The 17045-nt window shown below is 49.1% G+C and overlaps 1 protein-coding gene and 1 long non-coding RNA gene across 3 annotated transcripts; one reads left to right on the top strand and one right to left on the bottom strand.

The window, feature by feature from the left end:
* The first annotated feature begins 4059 nt into the window (after positions 1–4059).
* LOC106485226 (vitamin D3 hydroxylase-associated protein-like) lies at positions 4060–17009 on the top strand. The gene is made up of 15 exons (XM_067301190.1): positions 4060–4363; positions 5743–5856; positions 6203–6346; positions 7442–7575; positions 8088–8294; positions 8598–8638; positions 9312–9436; positions 10253–10378; positions 11225–11322; positions 11498–11597; positions 12457–12500; positions 13589–13628; positions 14296–14404; positions 14720–14865; positions 15576–17009. Exons 1-15 carry the CDS (start codon positions 4157–4159, stop codon positions 15699–15701), a joined length of 1761 nt encoding a protein of 586 aa, XP_067157291.1. The 5' UTR covers positions 4060–4156; the 3' UTR covers positions 15702–17009.
* On the bottom strand, positions 11612–14776 carry LOC136992561 (uncharacterized). 2 transcript variants are annotated; one of them, XR_010884926.1, is made up of 3 exons: positions 14693–14776; positions 13902–13990; positions 11612–12253 (listed from the first exon to the last, which is right to left on the bottom strand). It is a non-coding gene; the product is annotated as an uncharacterized lncRNA (long non-coding RNA). The 2 variants fall into 2 exon arrangements; XR_010884925.1 differs by having other exon boundaries at positions 13902–13987; positions 14693–14772.
* Positions 17010–17045: the final 36 nt, after the last annotated feature.

The raw sequence follows: 17045 nt of genomic DNA, 5'->3' as shown, positions 1-17045 counted from the left end.
TTTTGGACTGTTTGCGCTGTCTGGTGCTTCCAGTCTCACTGTGACAACCTTGTGCTTTCTGGACCTGTCCCTTCCTCTTGAGGTAGAGGGAGAGGCTGGAAGGGAATGTGGTGGTGATAGAGGTGGATGAAATGCTTTGATTACGTAAGTGTGCCTTGAAACAAAGCATCAATGTTAGCAACGATCTGGGCCTTCTCCAAGACCTGCATGCCTCTCCAGCCATATTGGCCAGAATAGAGACAATATTTCCCCAATAGGAAGAGAGAGGCACAGGGCTAAGGAGCAATGCCACTCTAGTTACTTATCTAACATCTGCCCTAAAGCCCCCCTAGGACTGCCTAGCGATGCCACACGCTGGCACTTTGCAGTCAGGTCTGGACGTGGCATGTTGGCAGTCCTCATCCTGGTCTTCCTTCTGCGCTGGATTCACATATGCCAATCCTGGCTCCTGAGCCTGACTCATGATCCTCTGTTTTGCACAGAGCAGAGCAAGGAGCCACAGCACAGCCCTGCTCATCAGTGTCACCCATACCAGACATCAGTGGCAATGGGTCAGTGATGCAGTAAAAAATGTGTAAATATATCTAGAGGCTGTGTGATGGGGCTGTATCAACTTTGTCTCCTTTAAGCTAATGCAGGTGGGGACAGCTCTGAATTAGGAAGATTTTCAAAGGCAAGATGCCCTTGGAGAGTCAGTATCTAAGATGTTCTCAGGTCTGGCATCACGATGGTGTCAAGTCCTGGGATCAAGGTGATTTTTTTTTTTTCTGGTCCAAGCTTGAGTGCCTAACACAGCTGCAATGAAAATGCATGTTCCTGAAACTCCAGTTAAGTCCAAAGAAGGTGCTTAGGAATAAATGAGGTGCAAACTGGTGGTACTACCTGTGTCCCACATGAGTATGGTCACCACTCCCACTTGGGGATCTTGGACCTGAATCAAAGCCAGATGAGAAAAACTTTGGAAAGAAAGGTACACTTGGTCTTGTTTATCTTCAGTGCAACCTGGAGGAATGAACTGTGAGTCAGAAAGGCTTGACTCCTCTGCTATGGACTTGAGGTGTCATTTGAGACATCCTTTTGCTTCCCTGCCTCAGTTTCCCCATGTACAAAAATAAATGGGGAAAGCAACATGCTCAACCATGTTACATGAAGGTTGTGAGCATGGGTTAGTTCATGTCAAAGTGTTTTGGGCATGGCAAGGCATTACAGATATGCGACATTTTATAGGTTTGCTGTGGTCTTTGCACTTTCCAGGTCAGTGAAGAACCTGTGGACGCAGAACATTGTGCTGGAGGTAATTTTACTTCCCTGATAGAAATGGTGGGGGGTTGTGCCTGGGAGGGGGTTGATGTTTAACTATGCCTTTGCTTACACAGTCGTTTCTGGACTGAGACAGAAGCCATCAAAGAAGTAAGAGACATTTTTCTTGGCAAGTTGGGCAGTGTTAGAAAGATCTGGAGGGGAAAAAAAAAAATCTATATTTTCCCATATCCTTCTAAACTCACATTGTACAGAAAGTTAATGATCCATTGGCTCACTTGACACCCAGGTAAGCCTTTCCCACCATACAGGACTGAGCTGTGTCACCAGAGTGATGGAAGCTGATGAAGAGCTGAAACATTACACAGGGCACTACAGGAACCCTTGGGCTAAGCAGCTGAAACAGGTCAGCTGGAAGCAAGAAAGGCCATTTTGCATGGGGGGCAGAAGTAGGCCCAGGAAATTTCTTTGCCCAAGTCTTGTGCATTTCTGGGGCCTCCGAGTGATGCAGAGTTGGGATTGGAGGTGCACGGGGACTGGCCCCTGTATCTAGCATTTGCCCTGAGACAGTCCAGGGTCTGTCTTAGCTAAAACTCTCATTGCAGCTGTGCTTTTGGGAACAGCTGAAAGTTGTGTGGGCCACCATGGTGTTGTGGGGTGAGGGAGTGAAAAGGCTTCCTACAGCGGATGCCCGGATCTGGAACATCCCTGATGCTGGACCCGCTTTGCCTCAGTGCTGAAGCATTTCTTGTGAACTGGATTCCTGGGATCAGGGATATGATAAACTCAGAGTTGGCTTCCCAAATCCATGAGGACAGTGGTCTCTTTCTCAGAAGACACCTTTTTTTCCCAAACACCTCTTCTTCCCCTTAGCCTAGCTGTGAGTCCACACAAAGTCCTCCACCGGGACATCAGCTCGTCCGCCTCTATGTAGCTGTTCCCATCCAAGGGAAGGACTCTTTAACTTCCTGGGGTCCCTGTGCAAGGTGAAGTGCCTCAGCAGCCCAAAGGTCTACTCAGAGGGTGTAAAAAGGTATTTGTGTTCCCTCAGGGAGGATTCAACCCTCATTCCCTTCCAGACATTTCCCATTGCCTGTGTCCCTGTTGCAGGCTGTGGAAGGAGCTGTGAGGCTGCCTGTGGCCATGTAGTGCATGGCTTTGCCATGGCAGGAGAAGCTGTGCCTCCAGTTCATGAAGGAGGCAGAGCTGCTCACCTATCAATAAGAAAAGGGACTCCCTCAACAAGGTTTGGCCACCTGGAAATGCTGCTGTGCCTGCTGATAAAACCTCCCTTTGAAATGCCAAGTCTGTTCAGACACAGCTGGCTCTGTCTCCATTAAACATTTACCAAGTGTCTAAAGGGCAGGATCAGAGCACAGGATCTAGTGTGCAAGTGGATGTGGGAAGCCAATGCCCGATTGCCTCCCAGGAAGGGGTAAATAACTCCCTCATCTGCTCAGTCTGTTGCAGGGGTTACATCACCATTACACCCAGACACCCAGAGCCCACCTCTGGCTCAGAAAGCCCTTGCACAGATCCCTGGAGGCTGGGAGAGGATTCGAGTGTCATTTCATGCCAACTCTGTTCATATGCACCTTCCCAAGGCATCTGCTGCAGCTGGTACCATGGGGCAGGAGCTGGAGCTAGATGGGCTGCTGCTCTGTCCTCAGGTGACTAGTCTTGTAAAACCAACAGTGGTTTAGCTGAGGATGCATCCTCTGAGACGAGGACGCCACTGAAAGGGAACACAGTAAGAGGTCAGCTTAACTAGGTAATTGCTGTCATCTTCAGACTGTTTCTTAGAGGATGCCAAAGTCAGTTTTGTCCAGAGTCCCTCATGAATCTCACTAGTTAAAAACAAAGAGAACATTCACTACTCTCACCAATTTTAAGGGGAAACAACAATGAACTTGTCTTGTCTAACAGTTTAGAATGGACCTGACAACGGATGAAAAAGCAAGCATTAAAGGACTCTCTAGCCTTGATGAGGGAAGGCTCTTTATCTTTCTTTCTATATCCGGTTCCAAACTCTGTTGGACTGGGATCAGGTTCTGGGATTCTGTCATGACTCTTCTGAGCAGATGGTCATGAACTCTGGGTGAGAACTCTCTCTCCAAGACAGGTAGAGAGGATCACAGATAGACCATGGCCTTTGGCTTGAGGCTGATGTCAGCTAGGTTGTTGCAAGAAGTGTTTGCTTCTTGCTGGAAGGACATCAGCCAACAGACTTCTCTATTTCTACTGGGAATGGTTTGCTTCTGGGCTGCAACCCTGTGGGGTTTTCCACTCCTAAAGTGGTATCAGCACACTCTGTAACGGGGTGCACCCAGCCTCTCCCCATGGTGCATGCAGACATTGTGGCAGTGCTGAGCTGTATCTCTCAGGCGGGCTGAAATGGGAGCAGCACAGGCTAAGGAGCTTGGGCGCTGACGGGCACCCAACACGTATGGGTCCTCTTAGCATACCATCACCCTCACTGTGCATGGAAATCTTGTGATATCAAGTTGGATTTTCCCCATTTCCCATTGTCCTTTTAGGTTGCCCAGGAAACAGGAGAGAAGCTATTTCCTTGCTTCTTCTCTTCAGCTATCCCACAGCCATTCCCTCCCAGAGGTGATCTTACCACGGTCCAGAAAGCCAGTATGAGCCTGACACGCCCCAGAGCTTCACTGGCCGTGCAAATTTCACCTTCTCCACTTCCCAGTCAATCATTCTCCCCTGCACGCCTCACTGAAGGCAGCTCTGCAGGGATTGGCATTGGACTTTCAAACCATTTTCTGAGCTGAGATAGTGGTGGTGGGAAGAGGGACAGTTTCAGGGAGGCAGTTAAGCTGTCCTGCCCCTGCCTTGCTTTTCTTTCTCGCTCCATCCCCAGAGACCAGAGAGCTGCATTACGATGCAGCAACAGCTCAGACAGCTCCTGCCAGATGGGGAGGTGAGTCCTTCTGCTGCCCTTGCCCTGCTCTGTGGCTCAGCTGCAGCCATGGCATTCTGGAAATGGCTGGGCAAACGGCAGATTCAGGAGAAAATGGAAGAGGCTCGGAGGACCCGGGATCAGGGTGTGAAAAAAATGGAAAAGGCTGTTCAGCAGTTCAGAGAACAGGTAATGTGCCTCTAGGGGGGGGGTCTGAGTCACACCGGGGTGGTCTGCTGATGTTGTTCTCCATCTCCTCCTTCTAGTTCACCCTTCTATAGCTTTTATAACAAGGAGCCCAGAGGAGATGTGCCAGCAGCCTTCAACAAGAGGAAAGGCTGCGTTGGGAGGAAGGGAGATCACTGCTTTCCTCAAGCTGAATGAGATGCAGTGGGAGTCTGTAGCCAGGGAGATGTGAATTACGCACTGGGAAGAGGTTTTGGATAACACAGGTGATGAAGCACTGGACCTTCATTGATCCAAATTCAAGTTCTTGAGGGACCTGGAAATGTCTCTTGCCTCTATGGGTACAAGAAAGAAATTAATTTATTTTCCTAACTCTGAGTTTATTCATCTGTCCATATCCTTCCCCTATATCTTTGGCTCTAAAACCTGGCTTCTTGATGGCTCTTAGAGAGTCTTCAAAAAAGCTTTCACCAGGGATCCTAGCCAGGGAGGCCTCCCAGCCCAGCAGGCTGCCCAGAAGATGCTTGGCCTGACTTAACACTAACGAAGCACAGGCATTTGGTGCCCTCTGGGAGCAACCAGGACGCAGCAGGGGTGAATAAGGCAGGCACCCAACCAGCACGGATGCGGTCACAAATTCCTACTGTGACACTGATTGTTAACCCCCTTTCCTCCCTGCTCCGTTCTCTTCTGAGTATGTCCTGGTTAAACCATCACGTTTACACAGGTAACATACCTGCACATAAAGCATACCAGCTAAGACCCTTAGAAATTTTTTCTTTTGAATATAGTATGAAACCTTAAAAAGAGTTGGTGGCACTGAGATCTGACAGGCTTATTCATCTGAGTAGTCCTTATCTACCTGTGAGCCCCTACTGGCTTCTTTGTAGTTTGCCAGACCTGGATTATTAGATGTTTAGGCCAGACTGGGCTGACTCCAGGGCTGATAGCACAGTGCCTGTACCCACACTGAGGGATGAAGGGCCAACCCGAGACTTGTGTGCAAGGAATTCATTACCAGCTCATTAGCGCTGGTGTCTGCACAGCTGAGATTACCTTTCAGTTGTGGGTAAGTGCCACAGTGCATGGAGGAAGGCTCAGAAGTGACACATTGCCTTGTCCCTTGCTGCAGTGGATGTGTGAAGTTCTTCTATGCCTTCAGAGACAGCTGGGCTGCTGTGATTTACAGCATGTTCATGCTATCCACAAGGCCTGCAGATCAGCTCAAACTCAGGCTGAAACAGTCAGAGTCTGCCTTTCCAGAAAGCTCAGTTGATAACGTTGACAAAACTTAAGGGACTTACCCTCTCTGAGCCAAGGCACAGGCCCCTGCCTCAGGTACCTGGAGATGCTGTCCTGGCATGCCCTTCTTCCCTTTGCAGATCTCGCATGCCCAGACTGCTGCCATCCTGTCCCTGCCCCTGGTGGAGCTTGCCGGGAGACTGCGGGAAGGGTCTCTGTCTCCTGAGACAGTCCTCTACACCTATGTAGAGAAGGTGAGAACCCATACAGAGCATGAAGGGCAAATCACTTACATTCCCCACACCATGGTGTGGGGGCTGGTGGTTGAGGAGACTTGCTGGAGCTGTTGATTATGACAAGTCTTTAATACAGCAGATATCAGAAAAAAGATATGAAAGGGAAGGGATCTCTCTGTCTCCTCGGTCAGACCCCTCACTGGACAGTCTTTTTAAAGGGTTTGAGCTGGGATGCTCTAGGGAGGGCTTATCTTCCATCCCGAGTCATTAGTCCTTGCTTTACGGATCCAGGTAGCTACCAAATGCATCTAAGTAATTACATTGTTCTTAACTAACACATATTTCTCAATGTGTCCCGGCAAAGGCCCTGGAAGTGACCCAGCAGACAAACTGCTTGCGACATTTTATCCCAGAGTGTGAGGAGCAACTCCAGGAAATACAACGGCGAAAGGAGAAAGGGCTGCTCTATGGCATTCCCATCAGCATCAAGGATCACATTGGCCACAAGGTGCTTTCCCTTTGTGCCCATGAAGCATCCCACTGAGAGTTAGGCTCAAATTTAGATGGGCTATGAGGTAAGGGGGACACAAGAGGATGGGAAAGGGGCCTAATCCTCCCCTCCTGTTTACACCACAGGAAACCCTGCTGGTCTGAAGCTGTGGCCCCACATCTCCTTGCAGTTGCAGCCCTAGCAGTTCAAGAGCTGCTCCTCCATGGAGATGAGCATTGCCACCGCATCAGCAGTGCTGCTCTTCTGAATGCTTTCACTTTGAACAGAAAAAATCAGCAAAGCCAGAGCAGTTTAAAGAGCAGATCTTTGCTAACCCTGCTCATGCTGGCAGAAGCAGGCTAGGGAGCCATCACATGAGCAGTTCGGCTGCCAGAAGAGGATGTGCGTCCAAAGCCTCAATGCAAGAATTCCTGAGCAGGGGAACCCAACTGCATCAGCAAGTCTGTCCCAGAGCCTCCATCAGCCAAAACCAAGGGGTGAATAGTTATACACCAGACCACTGAGCCCCTTAGCCATAAACCTGTGTTCAGAACAGATGCACTAGTGACCCTGTCACAGGGACAAGCCCTGATGAGGACTGGCCTTGAAGACCACAGACTCCTGAGCTGAATTTGTTGGGCTGTCTGCTCCATGTTGAGTTACCAACACAGCTAAGAGTGCTCAAGCCCAAAAGTAAGCCCCAGACACCAAGAATAACTGAGAAGGGAGTACACTGTTTGCCTGGTTTTATACTGCCTCCCTGAACTTCCACTACTGGCTACCTCTGGAGAGCAGGATACTGGGTTTGATCTTGAGATAGTGGGTAAAGGAAGAGCACCTGTGGAGTTGCATCTGGGATGGGGGAGAGAAATAGCATGAAAAGGAGCAAGGACAGCTTTAGGAGAAGCCTTAACCCTGCAAGTGCTTGGCAGCCCTTTGCTGCTACGGGCATCACTGGGACGAGGAGTCCTTGGCCCTTTGTGCAAGGGCACACACAGTAGGGAGCAGACTAGTACCCCAAACATGGACACCAGCTCTTCCTTCCCAAACTGCAGGCTGAAACTGCAGAGGAACTTCACTGACCCTCTCCACTGTCATTTCTCCTCTTTGCAGGGACATCTGTCGACCTGTGGGCTTGTGCAGTTCTTGAACACCCCGGTGCAAGAGGACAGCGTCCTAGTCAAGGTTTTGAAGAGACAGGGGGCCATCCCATTTGCACTTACCAACGTGTCGCAATCCCTCTTCAGGTAGTACATCATTAGAAATGTCTCCTCTGGCTGTACACCTGAAGCTAAAACCCAGCCCAAGGGTCAGGGGACAGGCTCCCTGTGTGTTTCTTGAGATGTTTCCTGGCCAATTTCCCCCTCCAATCAGCTGCCAACAATCCCAGTTCAGCTGAAAATAGCTTTTATATAAGATTTAGGGGAAAAGACACACAATGAAAGAAATCAAGTGCACTCATGTATGTGAGGGAGAACTGGGGTATGCATTTTCTTCACCACAACCCACAGTAGACAGCTTGAATACAGCTCTGGGACTCAGAGACCCCAGTTTGATTCCCTGCCCACACACAGTGATCTGTGACCTCAGCCTGTGCCTCAGTTCCCAACTCTTTCTGATGGGAACAAGTCATGTCCCAAAGGGATTACAAGGTGACAGGGGTTGGCTGTGCCACACAGGCTCACAGTAAGGAACAGTCAGCGAAGTCAAGGCATTAGGCTGTTCCTGACAGTCTGCTTGCTGCTTTTCTTCTCCCCAGCTACGACTGCAGTAATGCCATCTTTGGCCAGACACTGAACCCTTTCAACCACAAGAAGAGCCCCGGAGGCTCCTCCGGTGGGGAGGGAGCTCTGATTGCAGGGGGAGGCTCCATCCTGGGCATTGGGTCGGACATTGGTGGCAGCATCCGCCTGCCGTCCAGCTTCTGCGGGCTGTGTGGGCTCAAGCCCACGAGCGAGAGGCTCAGGTAGGTGCTGGGGTTTGCCCTTCCTGCTCTGCAAGGAGCCTGCAAACCCATGTTGCTCCTTACTGAGGTACACACAGCCCCTCTGAGCTCACATGTACCTTGTCCTACATGCACTGCAATCAAGGACAATCTGGGGCTGGTTCAGCAAACTGATGGATCAGCAAACAGCTGCCTGGTCACACAGAACCGCATTTCCCTGGTGAGGGAATGGAAATTCAGACTGAAGACCCCACTGTCCATTCAGACCTCCTGGCAATATCTGTTATTGAAATGACAGTATACATTTTTTTTGCCCCCTCCCAGCTTGTCTGGAGCAAGTGGCCCAATCGATGGGATTCTGTCGGGTATGTGAATTTAGAATTGTTTTTCTCTATATGCTGCGAAGAACAGGAAGGGTGGAAGGAGGGAGAGGTCAGGTTTGCTTGTGTCTGGACACTTCATAGCACAGCATGAGGCTTTGGCCTGGGTTCAGTATACCCAGTTGTAGACTGTCACAGCTCCTTAGGGACACCTTAGTGAAGTCATGTCATCTCTAAGGCCTACTGTAGAAGCAGAAAGGTTGTATTCCCTGTCTCTACTTTGTCTGTTTAACCCATCTGTCTTCAATTCAAGGATCAGCTCTTTATGTGTCTGTCCACATAAAGCAGAGGATGACAACATCCTATTTTGGTGGGGATGTTTAGACCCTCCTTAAGTACAACTGAAGGATTGATGCCTCTTACAGCATTTGCTTTTGCAGAGGCAGTCCAGATGAATGGGCTGGCAAAGAGGCAAACAGTGGTCTCCCTGCAGCTACCTTGAGCTTACCTTTCCCCACAGCACAGACATCCTGAGCAAAATCTAAAGCAAAGACCTGAGGAAGGTCTGAGATAGCCAAGACCTGTCAGAAGGTTCTCTGGAACATCCCACCTCATTGCCTGACTGTCCCTTGCAGTCAGCTAGGCCACACAGAGGAGGAGACCAGTGTTTGGTACACCTGCTTGCTTAAAGTGGACGTTTGTTCTCCTCCCCCTCCAGTTCCCTGTGCGCTGGGGCCGATGGCAAGGGACGTGGACAGCCTGGCCCTGTGCATGAAAGCATTGCTGTGCGAGGAGATGTTCCAGCTCGACCCCACCGTGCCTCCCATCCCCTTCAACGAGGAGGTGAGTCATTAGTGAAAGAGCCCTGGTCCTCTTGAGGGTGCTTTCACGTCAAAACATAAAAAGGTTACTGTTTATTTCGTGTTCTTCAGGGGCGATTCACGAGAAGTCCGAGGTGGAATTTGCCACTGTGGAGTTACAAAGACAGTAACACCAGGGCATGGGACAGATGAAGGGAGGGAGGGTCCAGTATCCAGCCAGCTCTGAACATCCCACAGGACACCAAGGAAAAAGTACCTGCTCAGCATACATACATTTTAAGGGCCCACGAATCCTTACAGTATAGGTTTCCAACAACGTTGTTAATTTTCCTTGAAGGCACAAGTCATAATTGTTAGAAAAAGAATGGCTAGCAAAAAAAGTATTCTTTCTGCCTCTCAGTTGGCATATGGATTATTGGACTGAGATACCCCAGCAAAGGGTGGGGAAGGAAGAGAACATCAGGAGCAAAAAATGGAGATTTTTAAGGGAAGATGGGACAGGCTGGGTAACTCCTGCAGCAAATCTTCTCCTGACCGAAGACGCTTCCTCTCCCTCTGTGCAGATGAACTTCAGGAGGTTTTCCTAGCCCCTTCCTTTGTAGCAATGGCTGAACCAGCTGGTCTTGAGTGGCTGTGCTTTATCTGAAGGGAGGGATGAAGAAGAGACTGGAGACAAAGGGGGGCACTGGACATTTGGAAAGGGTAACTCGTGGAAACCATAAGCAGCAGCTCTCTAATACCTAGACCTTTTATCCCCTTCTGCAGTGGGCTTCAGGATGTGGGCAGGCCTAGTCACAGTAAAGTTGGAAGTCTTTAACTAGTGGCTCCTTTCCTTTAGGTGTATTCAAGCTCTGCTCCCCTCCGGATTGGGTACTACGACACGGATGGCTACTTCCCACTCCCTCCTTGCATGAGACGGGCAGTGCATGAAACCAGGGATGCTCTGCGGGCAGCCGGGCATGAGGTGAGTGTGACCTCACCAAATTCTTCTCCCCAAGGTGCCTCAATCTTTGCCTCTCTTTGTTGCAATCACTCTTCAGAGAGTAGATATAACCCCCAAACCCATCTGACAATGGACTAGCCAAGGATAACAGCGTGGGAAAAATAATCGAAGGTAACAGAGATTCTGGTGAAAGTTACTACATCCATATGCACAATGCAGTCACACACTGTAGGCCAGCACATCGCCTATCAGGTTGTTATAGCAGTGCCCTCTCATGGGGAAAGAGCACAGGTGACTAGTAAATCCATCTCTGTCTCCTTGCAGACCAGACAGAAAGCTCTGTAAACATGCTGCGTCTTGTCCCTGCAAGGCTGGCCTGGCCTTTTCTAGATCTGTCCTTCCCCACTAGGGCTTCGGGAGCCATCGTTCCCCTTTCTCCTCAATGTCCAGGGAGCCCTCTCCTGGACCACAGAGGGAAAAGGGCCATTGGCAGGGGTTGGAAAACACCTTCCCCTCGGTCTAGACCTACCTGTAACAAATGTGTTAATGTTACCTGATCTTTATAGCAAGGTGAGTCTGTGTTTGAGCAGGTGTTGAGTCTGCTGGGACATGCTGGAAACTGGTGCAGTTTCTGGCTCAGTGATCGCCTAGAATAGGATGAGGAAATGGCTCTGGAAAGATCTCAGAGCTGGGCTGAGCAGCCCTCAGGGAAGAATAATCACACATGGGAAAGGGATGAACTGGGGCTCTCCACAGGTGTGTGGAGCCCTGGGAGGCTGCTGTTCTGCATTTGAAGTATTTCCACAGTCAGGCACTGGAAACTATTCACATCCCCAAGCTGCCACATAATCTTGTACTTTGATGCAGTTGGTGCCATTTGCTCCACCTCGGATCCACTATGTCATGACCGAACTGTTTTTGAAGACATTTTTTGCTGATGGAGGCCGTGCTTTCTTGGATCTGTTGTAAGTAGGAATCCTCTGGCAGGAGTGCCGTAAAACACTTTCATCCCTGCACCCATGAGCACCATGCATGGGTAAAACTAGCTCATCTCTCCTACCCCAAACAGGAGATACTCAGATTTCTGAGATAAGGCAAATGGCTTCTCTGCCATGATCCCCTCCTCCTCTTGTTTCTCAGCGCAGGAAATATTGTAGATTCAGGCTTGAAACCACAGGTGAATTGCTACAAGATCCCAACACTGTGGAAGAAGCTGTTGGCTCTGATTCTTAAACCTCTGGTGAGTCCCTAGCCTCAGGCTCAAGGCAAAGTGGTGTCAGGAAAGCCCTGTGATGCTTGAAAGGGTGGTGGTACTGGGAGATGCCTTTAAATGGAAACCCTGGGATTTCAGACCAAGGCAAACGCTACCACTTGGGAAGGTCTTTTCTGGCATCTTGCTAGGATTTATATAGTGCAAAAGGAAATGAGAAAAGGACCAGCCAAGAGTTGTAAAAGAATAATGCAGAGTCCACAGCAAGCAGTTCTTCAACACTGGAGCTAGTGATGCCCAGTTTCCTACTGATTCATGCAACTGGGAAACACTGCAGCAGGCAGACTGGAGTTTGAAGCGCTATGCCTGTGTTTGAGGCCTCCCAAAGAGCTTGTTTTCATGGGAATTCCTCATGGTTAATAAGGGTTGATGCTCACTGTAACCCCTTCACCAGGTGAGCATCCTTTTGTAGGGTTTCTCTCCTCCATCCTGTTTTCTCTTTCTGTCCAATTGGGTTGTTATCAACTAACAGGATCAAAAAGGTAGCAGTGAATGTGAGACAACCAGTGTTTGCAGAAGTCTTGTTTCTGTGGGATAACACAGTAAAAGATGTTTTATTTACCAAAAATAATAAAAGGTGACTTGTTTCATGTCAGTGCTTTCTTCTGTGAGAAGCAAATATTGGGCTGAAAGAAACAAATCAAGAATCAACAACAAAGTCGGAAATGAACTAAAATGAGAGCTATGAGGAACATTTTCAAGCAATTTAATTCACTGTCAGAGCAGCATCCCCAGGGAGAGAGATGGGCTGCGACTGGAGGTCTCCCAAGATGACACAAGTTGCTGCGCCCCACATCCCAACCCTAACAGGACCCTCTTGCCTTTTCAGTTTCCCCGCCTGGCTGACTATCTGAGTGCCTTGTGTGGAATGAGGTAAGACAGCACCTTCCTCAGCTGCCTGCTGGGAAATGGGGTGTCTGTGGAAATGAACTGTACTTTCTGCAACGGGTGCCCATAGTGGGGTGAGGGACACCAGGTTCAAGACACACTCTGACCCACTCTCTGGAGGGGCTGTCCCTCTGTCCTGGACTACACTTTAGCCTTTAGGAATACATCTCCCCACACCCCTAGCATAATAACGCCTTCCCACAGGTCTTCAAACATGCTCTAGGTTGCTGCAAGGTGAGAAGCAAAAGACTAAGTCCTGCATCTCCCAGGGCCAGGATGCAAAGTCAAAGGCTTAACATTACAGCCAGGGAACTCAGGAAGCATTCCCTCTGGTAGAGGTTCCCCAGGAGATGCTGGGGTATCCCAGGAACCAGATGCACACCTGTCAGCAATGGCTTAGACCCACCAGGCCTGCCTTGGGTGGGGGAATGGAAAACAGCCTCTGATGGTTTCTGTCAGCGCCATTTCTGGTGATTCTCCACATCAGATTGCAGTCCCCCAGGGCCTGAGACAAGTTATGAAACACTTAAGAAATTCACTTTCAAAGCTAAAGCAAAGTTTTATGTAACGAAGGATTAAATGACATACCCATCACATCCCATTTTCATTATTCTCTACAAAGAGGAACTAGCAATAAAGATACTGATAAAGAATCCAGATACCCTCCAACACAAATGAGTTTTCCCTCCAGCTCTCTCAAAGGCTGCAGCCTTTTTGTTTCTTCAAGATGCCAAAGATTTATCTATGTTTTACAACTACCTCAGGTAGTCTGATACAAGCCCATCCCTCCTGTAGCAAATCTGGGATCCATAAAGGATTAAGGGACTTAGATAAGGTTATACAGTAAGCTTGCAGCAGAGCTGAGTACTAAACCCAGCCTCACAAGAGAAACCTTCTTTCTACCTCTCCCAGACATTTGCCCAAATCCCAAAAGAAACTTTAGAGAAATTGGGAGAGATGTACTGTTTTGAATAATTGCTAAAATCACTGAGGCGTATCAACTTGGAGGATAATTTAAGCAGTCTTCCCTTCCTCTTAAGGCTTAAAAATGTTACTGTGGTTTCCATTTGCAGGTCAGTGAACAAGATGTGGAAGCATCAGCATCAAATAATGGTATGTTTTGAGGACTTTTCTCTCTGGCATCATGCTATGAGTTGAGGCTTAACAGCAAGTACCAGATTGGGGGTCATTATTTAAGAAAGGGGTTGTGCAGTGGAGTGCTGAGGAGGAGAGATGGAGGGAAAGGCACAAACAAGAGACAAGCCTGGGCTACCTGGGCTTTGGGGTCAACCCAGGATGGCTTTTATGGTTTGCCCAGTGCTCATGCCCAAATGCCCATGCTCAGTGGTCCCAGTGCAGCTGATGCCTGCTAAAGAGGGGTCTTACCAATTTCTGACTCATGAGCCATTCAGTCATGGTTTGTCCATGTGTGGCAGGGAAAGGCATTCGCACACAGGCTTTTAGTGCAGGTCCTGCTTTGGAGAAAAAAGCAATAAGAGACCGCAAGAGCTGGGGCCATAGAGGCTCTGTACATAGCCTTTAGGGCTGGGACATTCGCTGACCCCCACCTTCCCTGGTAGTGTTGTGATCCCGGAAAAGTTTCTCCATCATGCAGACAAATGCTGTAACCAGCTGCTTTGCCCTGCCTTTTTCCCTCATGCACTGATCTGCCTGCTGCTGCCTCCCCCAGCCACGTGAGAGCCTGGTGCACAGCCCAAAGAAGCTGAGATGCTCCAGGTGTTGACATGCCCTCTATATCATCTCTGCTCTCCTCCCCAAGGCGTACCGTACAGAGTTCATCAACAAGTGGAGGGAACTCAGGCTGCACGTCATGCTTTGCCCTGTCCTGGGTCCGGCTTTCACTACGGGGTACCCTGGGAAACTCCTAAGTAAGTGAATCTGGGAGGGAAAAGACCACTGTGGTTGTGACTGGACAGAAACATCCAACTGTGGGGGCTGCTGGGGAACTTTGCTGCCTATCTAAGCATTTTATGGGCGTTACTGGCAAACAGAGATAGACACGCAGATGAAGTGATTTGGTGAGAGTTGTTTCGTGCAGTGGGACTTGGACTCACATAAAACCAGCCCTCTGCAGTATCTCCCCCAGAAGCGGCTAGTTTTCAGGGGGCTTAAGGAACATGCTTGAAGTTTGAAAGAACATAGATGGCTGTGGCTACCTGCAGTCTGTCTTTTGCTTCTCTCAGCTGCCATCTCCTCCACGATGTTGTACAATGTCTTGAACTTCCCTGCTGGCGTTGTACCAGTCAGCACAGTGACAGAAGCTGATGAAGAAGAGCTGAAGCTTTACCAAGGATACTGTGACGACCCCTGGGACAGGACACTGAAGCAGGTCTGTTACACGAAAAGGGAAGGAGCAGAGGCCGTTCAGGGTGTTCAGAGTAATAGTCTCGCTGAAATCAGGGGTTCCTAAATGGCTCCATCAATACAGGCACAGTGAGAAGGAAAAAAAAAAAAAGTCACCTCTACTTTATATATGCCTCACAAATCCCTTTTCTCCCAAGCCCCAAAGGTCACAAGTCAGTAAACATCAGAGAGGGACTGGGGGAGCACCTAAGGCCTGGATTATAGTCTGCAACCAGGAAGAAGCCATGGAGCAAAGCTTCCTTGAGTAGGTCCTTCCTATAGCCACAGCCTGCAGCACTGCACTGGAATTTTCTCCTGCTCCATGATCTGTTCTGCCAGGCCCAGGCTATCAGCAGAGCATGGATCAGGCACAAAGATGCTAAAGGAAAAGGGATCTCGTAGTAAGACAGCTGCAAGCAGAGCTGACTGGGGAGGGCTGACCTCACACATGCTGCCTGAGACTTGGCAGCCATTTCCATCATGAGAACAGCAAGAGCCTTCTCTCTGTCCCAGCACGCTTTAGAGAGGAAGCCTGCCCCTGCTTGAACAACAGGGCTCAGCCTCTAACCTCCCTGCTCTCGAGGATGAGCCCTTGGGTCAGAAGGGACTAGCCATGTAGCTCAGCCAAGCTTCCAAAAGATCTTGGAGGTCTGAGCTTCTGTGGGTAACACCTCACTGCTTGTGTCCTCACTGCAGGCCGTGGAAGGAGCTGTGGGACTGCCCGTGGCCGTGCAGTGCGTGGCTTTGCCATGGCAGGAGGAGCTGTGCCTCCGGTTCATGAAGGAGGTGGAGACGCTTAGCCGTGAGAAGACAGCAATATAGCCTCTCCAGTCCGGCATCTGCAGGGCCAGAGACAGCCAAGACACAGATAAGAGAGTGCTCTGTGATTTCTCCTCACTTCTGATCTGAAATGCATAAATTACAGCAAGGAGGGAAGGAGAAAGGAACAACTATTGACTCTCCCCCTCCTTGCCAATAAGCATACAGCCTGGAAGGGACACAGTGGGTTTCTAGTTAGCCATTAAAAGGATTGTAAGTTTGTCTAATTTCCTCCTGGAATCTCAGTGGCTGAGACAGAGACTAAGCAAGTGTCAAAATAATATCTCCAGAACATCATCATGCAAACTCTTCACGCCACCAAACCCTTCTGCCAAAAAGGGCCCCTGCCTTGGCTGCATTGCCTTCTTCCTTTGAAGAAAAATTCACACAATGTCTAAGGGCTCCAGACTGACATTGCAGCTTCACAAATCATTCTATAATCACATCCTGCTGCTCATTCTCATTTCTCCCCTCCTCTGCACCAGCAAACTGATCTGGCTGAAAACAACCAGTTCCTTCTACTGCATTAATGATTATGCAGTGTTCCCTGACCCAGTACACTGTGCAGCCAGACTGATGCTCATGTTGGCCCAAGATGCAATGCAGAGGGCAACACTGGCTTATGTTGGGTTCACATGGTCGTAAATTATGAATTGCCAGCTTCCTAGAAGGATGGACATGGATGGGGGTTTCACCCTCATTTTCATCCATGTAGTGTCTTGCAGAAGCATGGCAATGCTGAGAGAGGAAAGGATCCTTAAAGCTCAGTAGTATTTTCTTGCTGGCACACTGAAGTAACTTCATACAGATGTGACTGTGGGCTATTCTAACAGCATTGCAGGGGACAGTGTATTTGCACGAATACAGCCATGTCTGCCCAACCATATTTTGTTCACAAAAAATAAAAATGTAGATATTAAGCAAATCTTATCATAAGCGCCAGTAATCTATCATTTACTACTCACTGATGGGTTCGATTACAATACTGTGAGTACTGTGAGTGAACAGGTACTGCTTACTCAAAGTCATAGGAACACCTTCCCACTGCACATGAAATAGCATCTAGTGTGTTTGGGCCTGCTCACACCTTCTCCCTCAATCAAAGCTATCCTGTCTATGAGAGACGGCAATAATCACTTGCCTTTCCACAGCACTGCGCTCTTTCCACCAGCACATCTCAAGCATCACAAGGATATTTCCACCTCCACAGCAGCAGCTTCCTTAAGAACCTCTTCTTCAATAACCTCAGGCTGCTCTTTCTAAAATCGCGAAGAAGTGAGATAAGCAGAGAGAGCTGCAACTCAACTTTGCAGATAGTGAGATATGGACCAGAAAATCTGGGATCCC

Source organism: Apteryx mantelli, chromosome 8 (genome assembly GCF_036417845.1).
Source record: "Apteryx mantelli isolate bAptMan1 chromosome 8, bAptMan1.hap1, whole genome shotgun sequence".
Classification (NCBI taxonomy): domain Eukaryota; kingdom Metazoa; phylum Chordata; class Aves; order Apterygiformes; family Apterygidae; genus Apteryx; species Apteryx mantelli.
The sequence above is the reverse complement of the archived record's forward strand: the minus strand, read 5'-3'. Positions and strand labels throughout refer to the sequence as shown.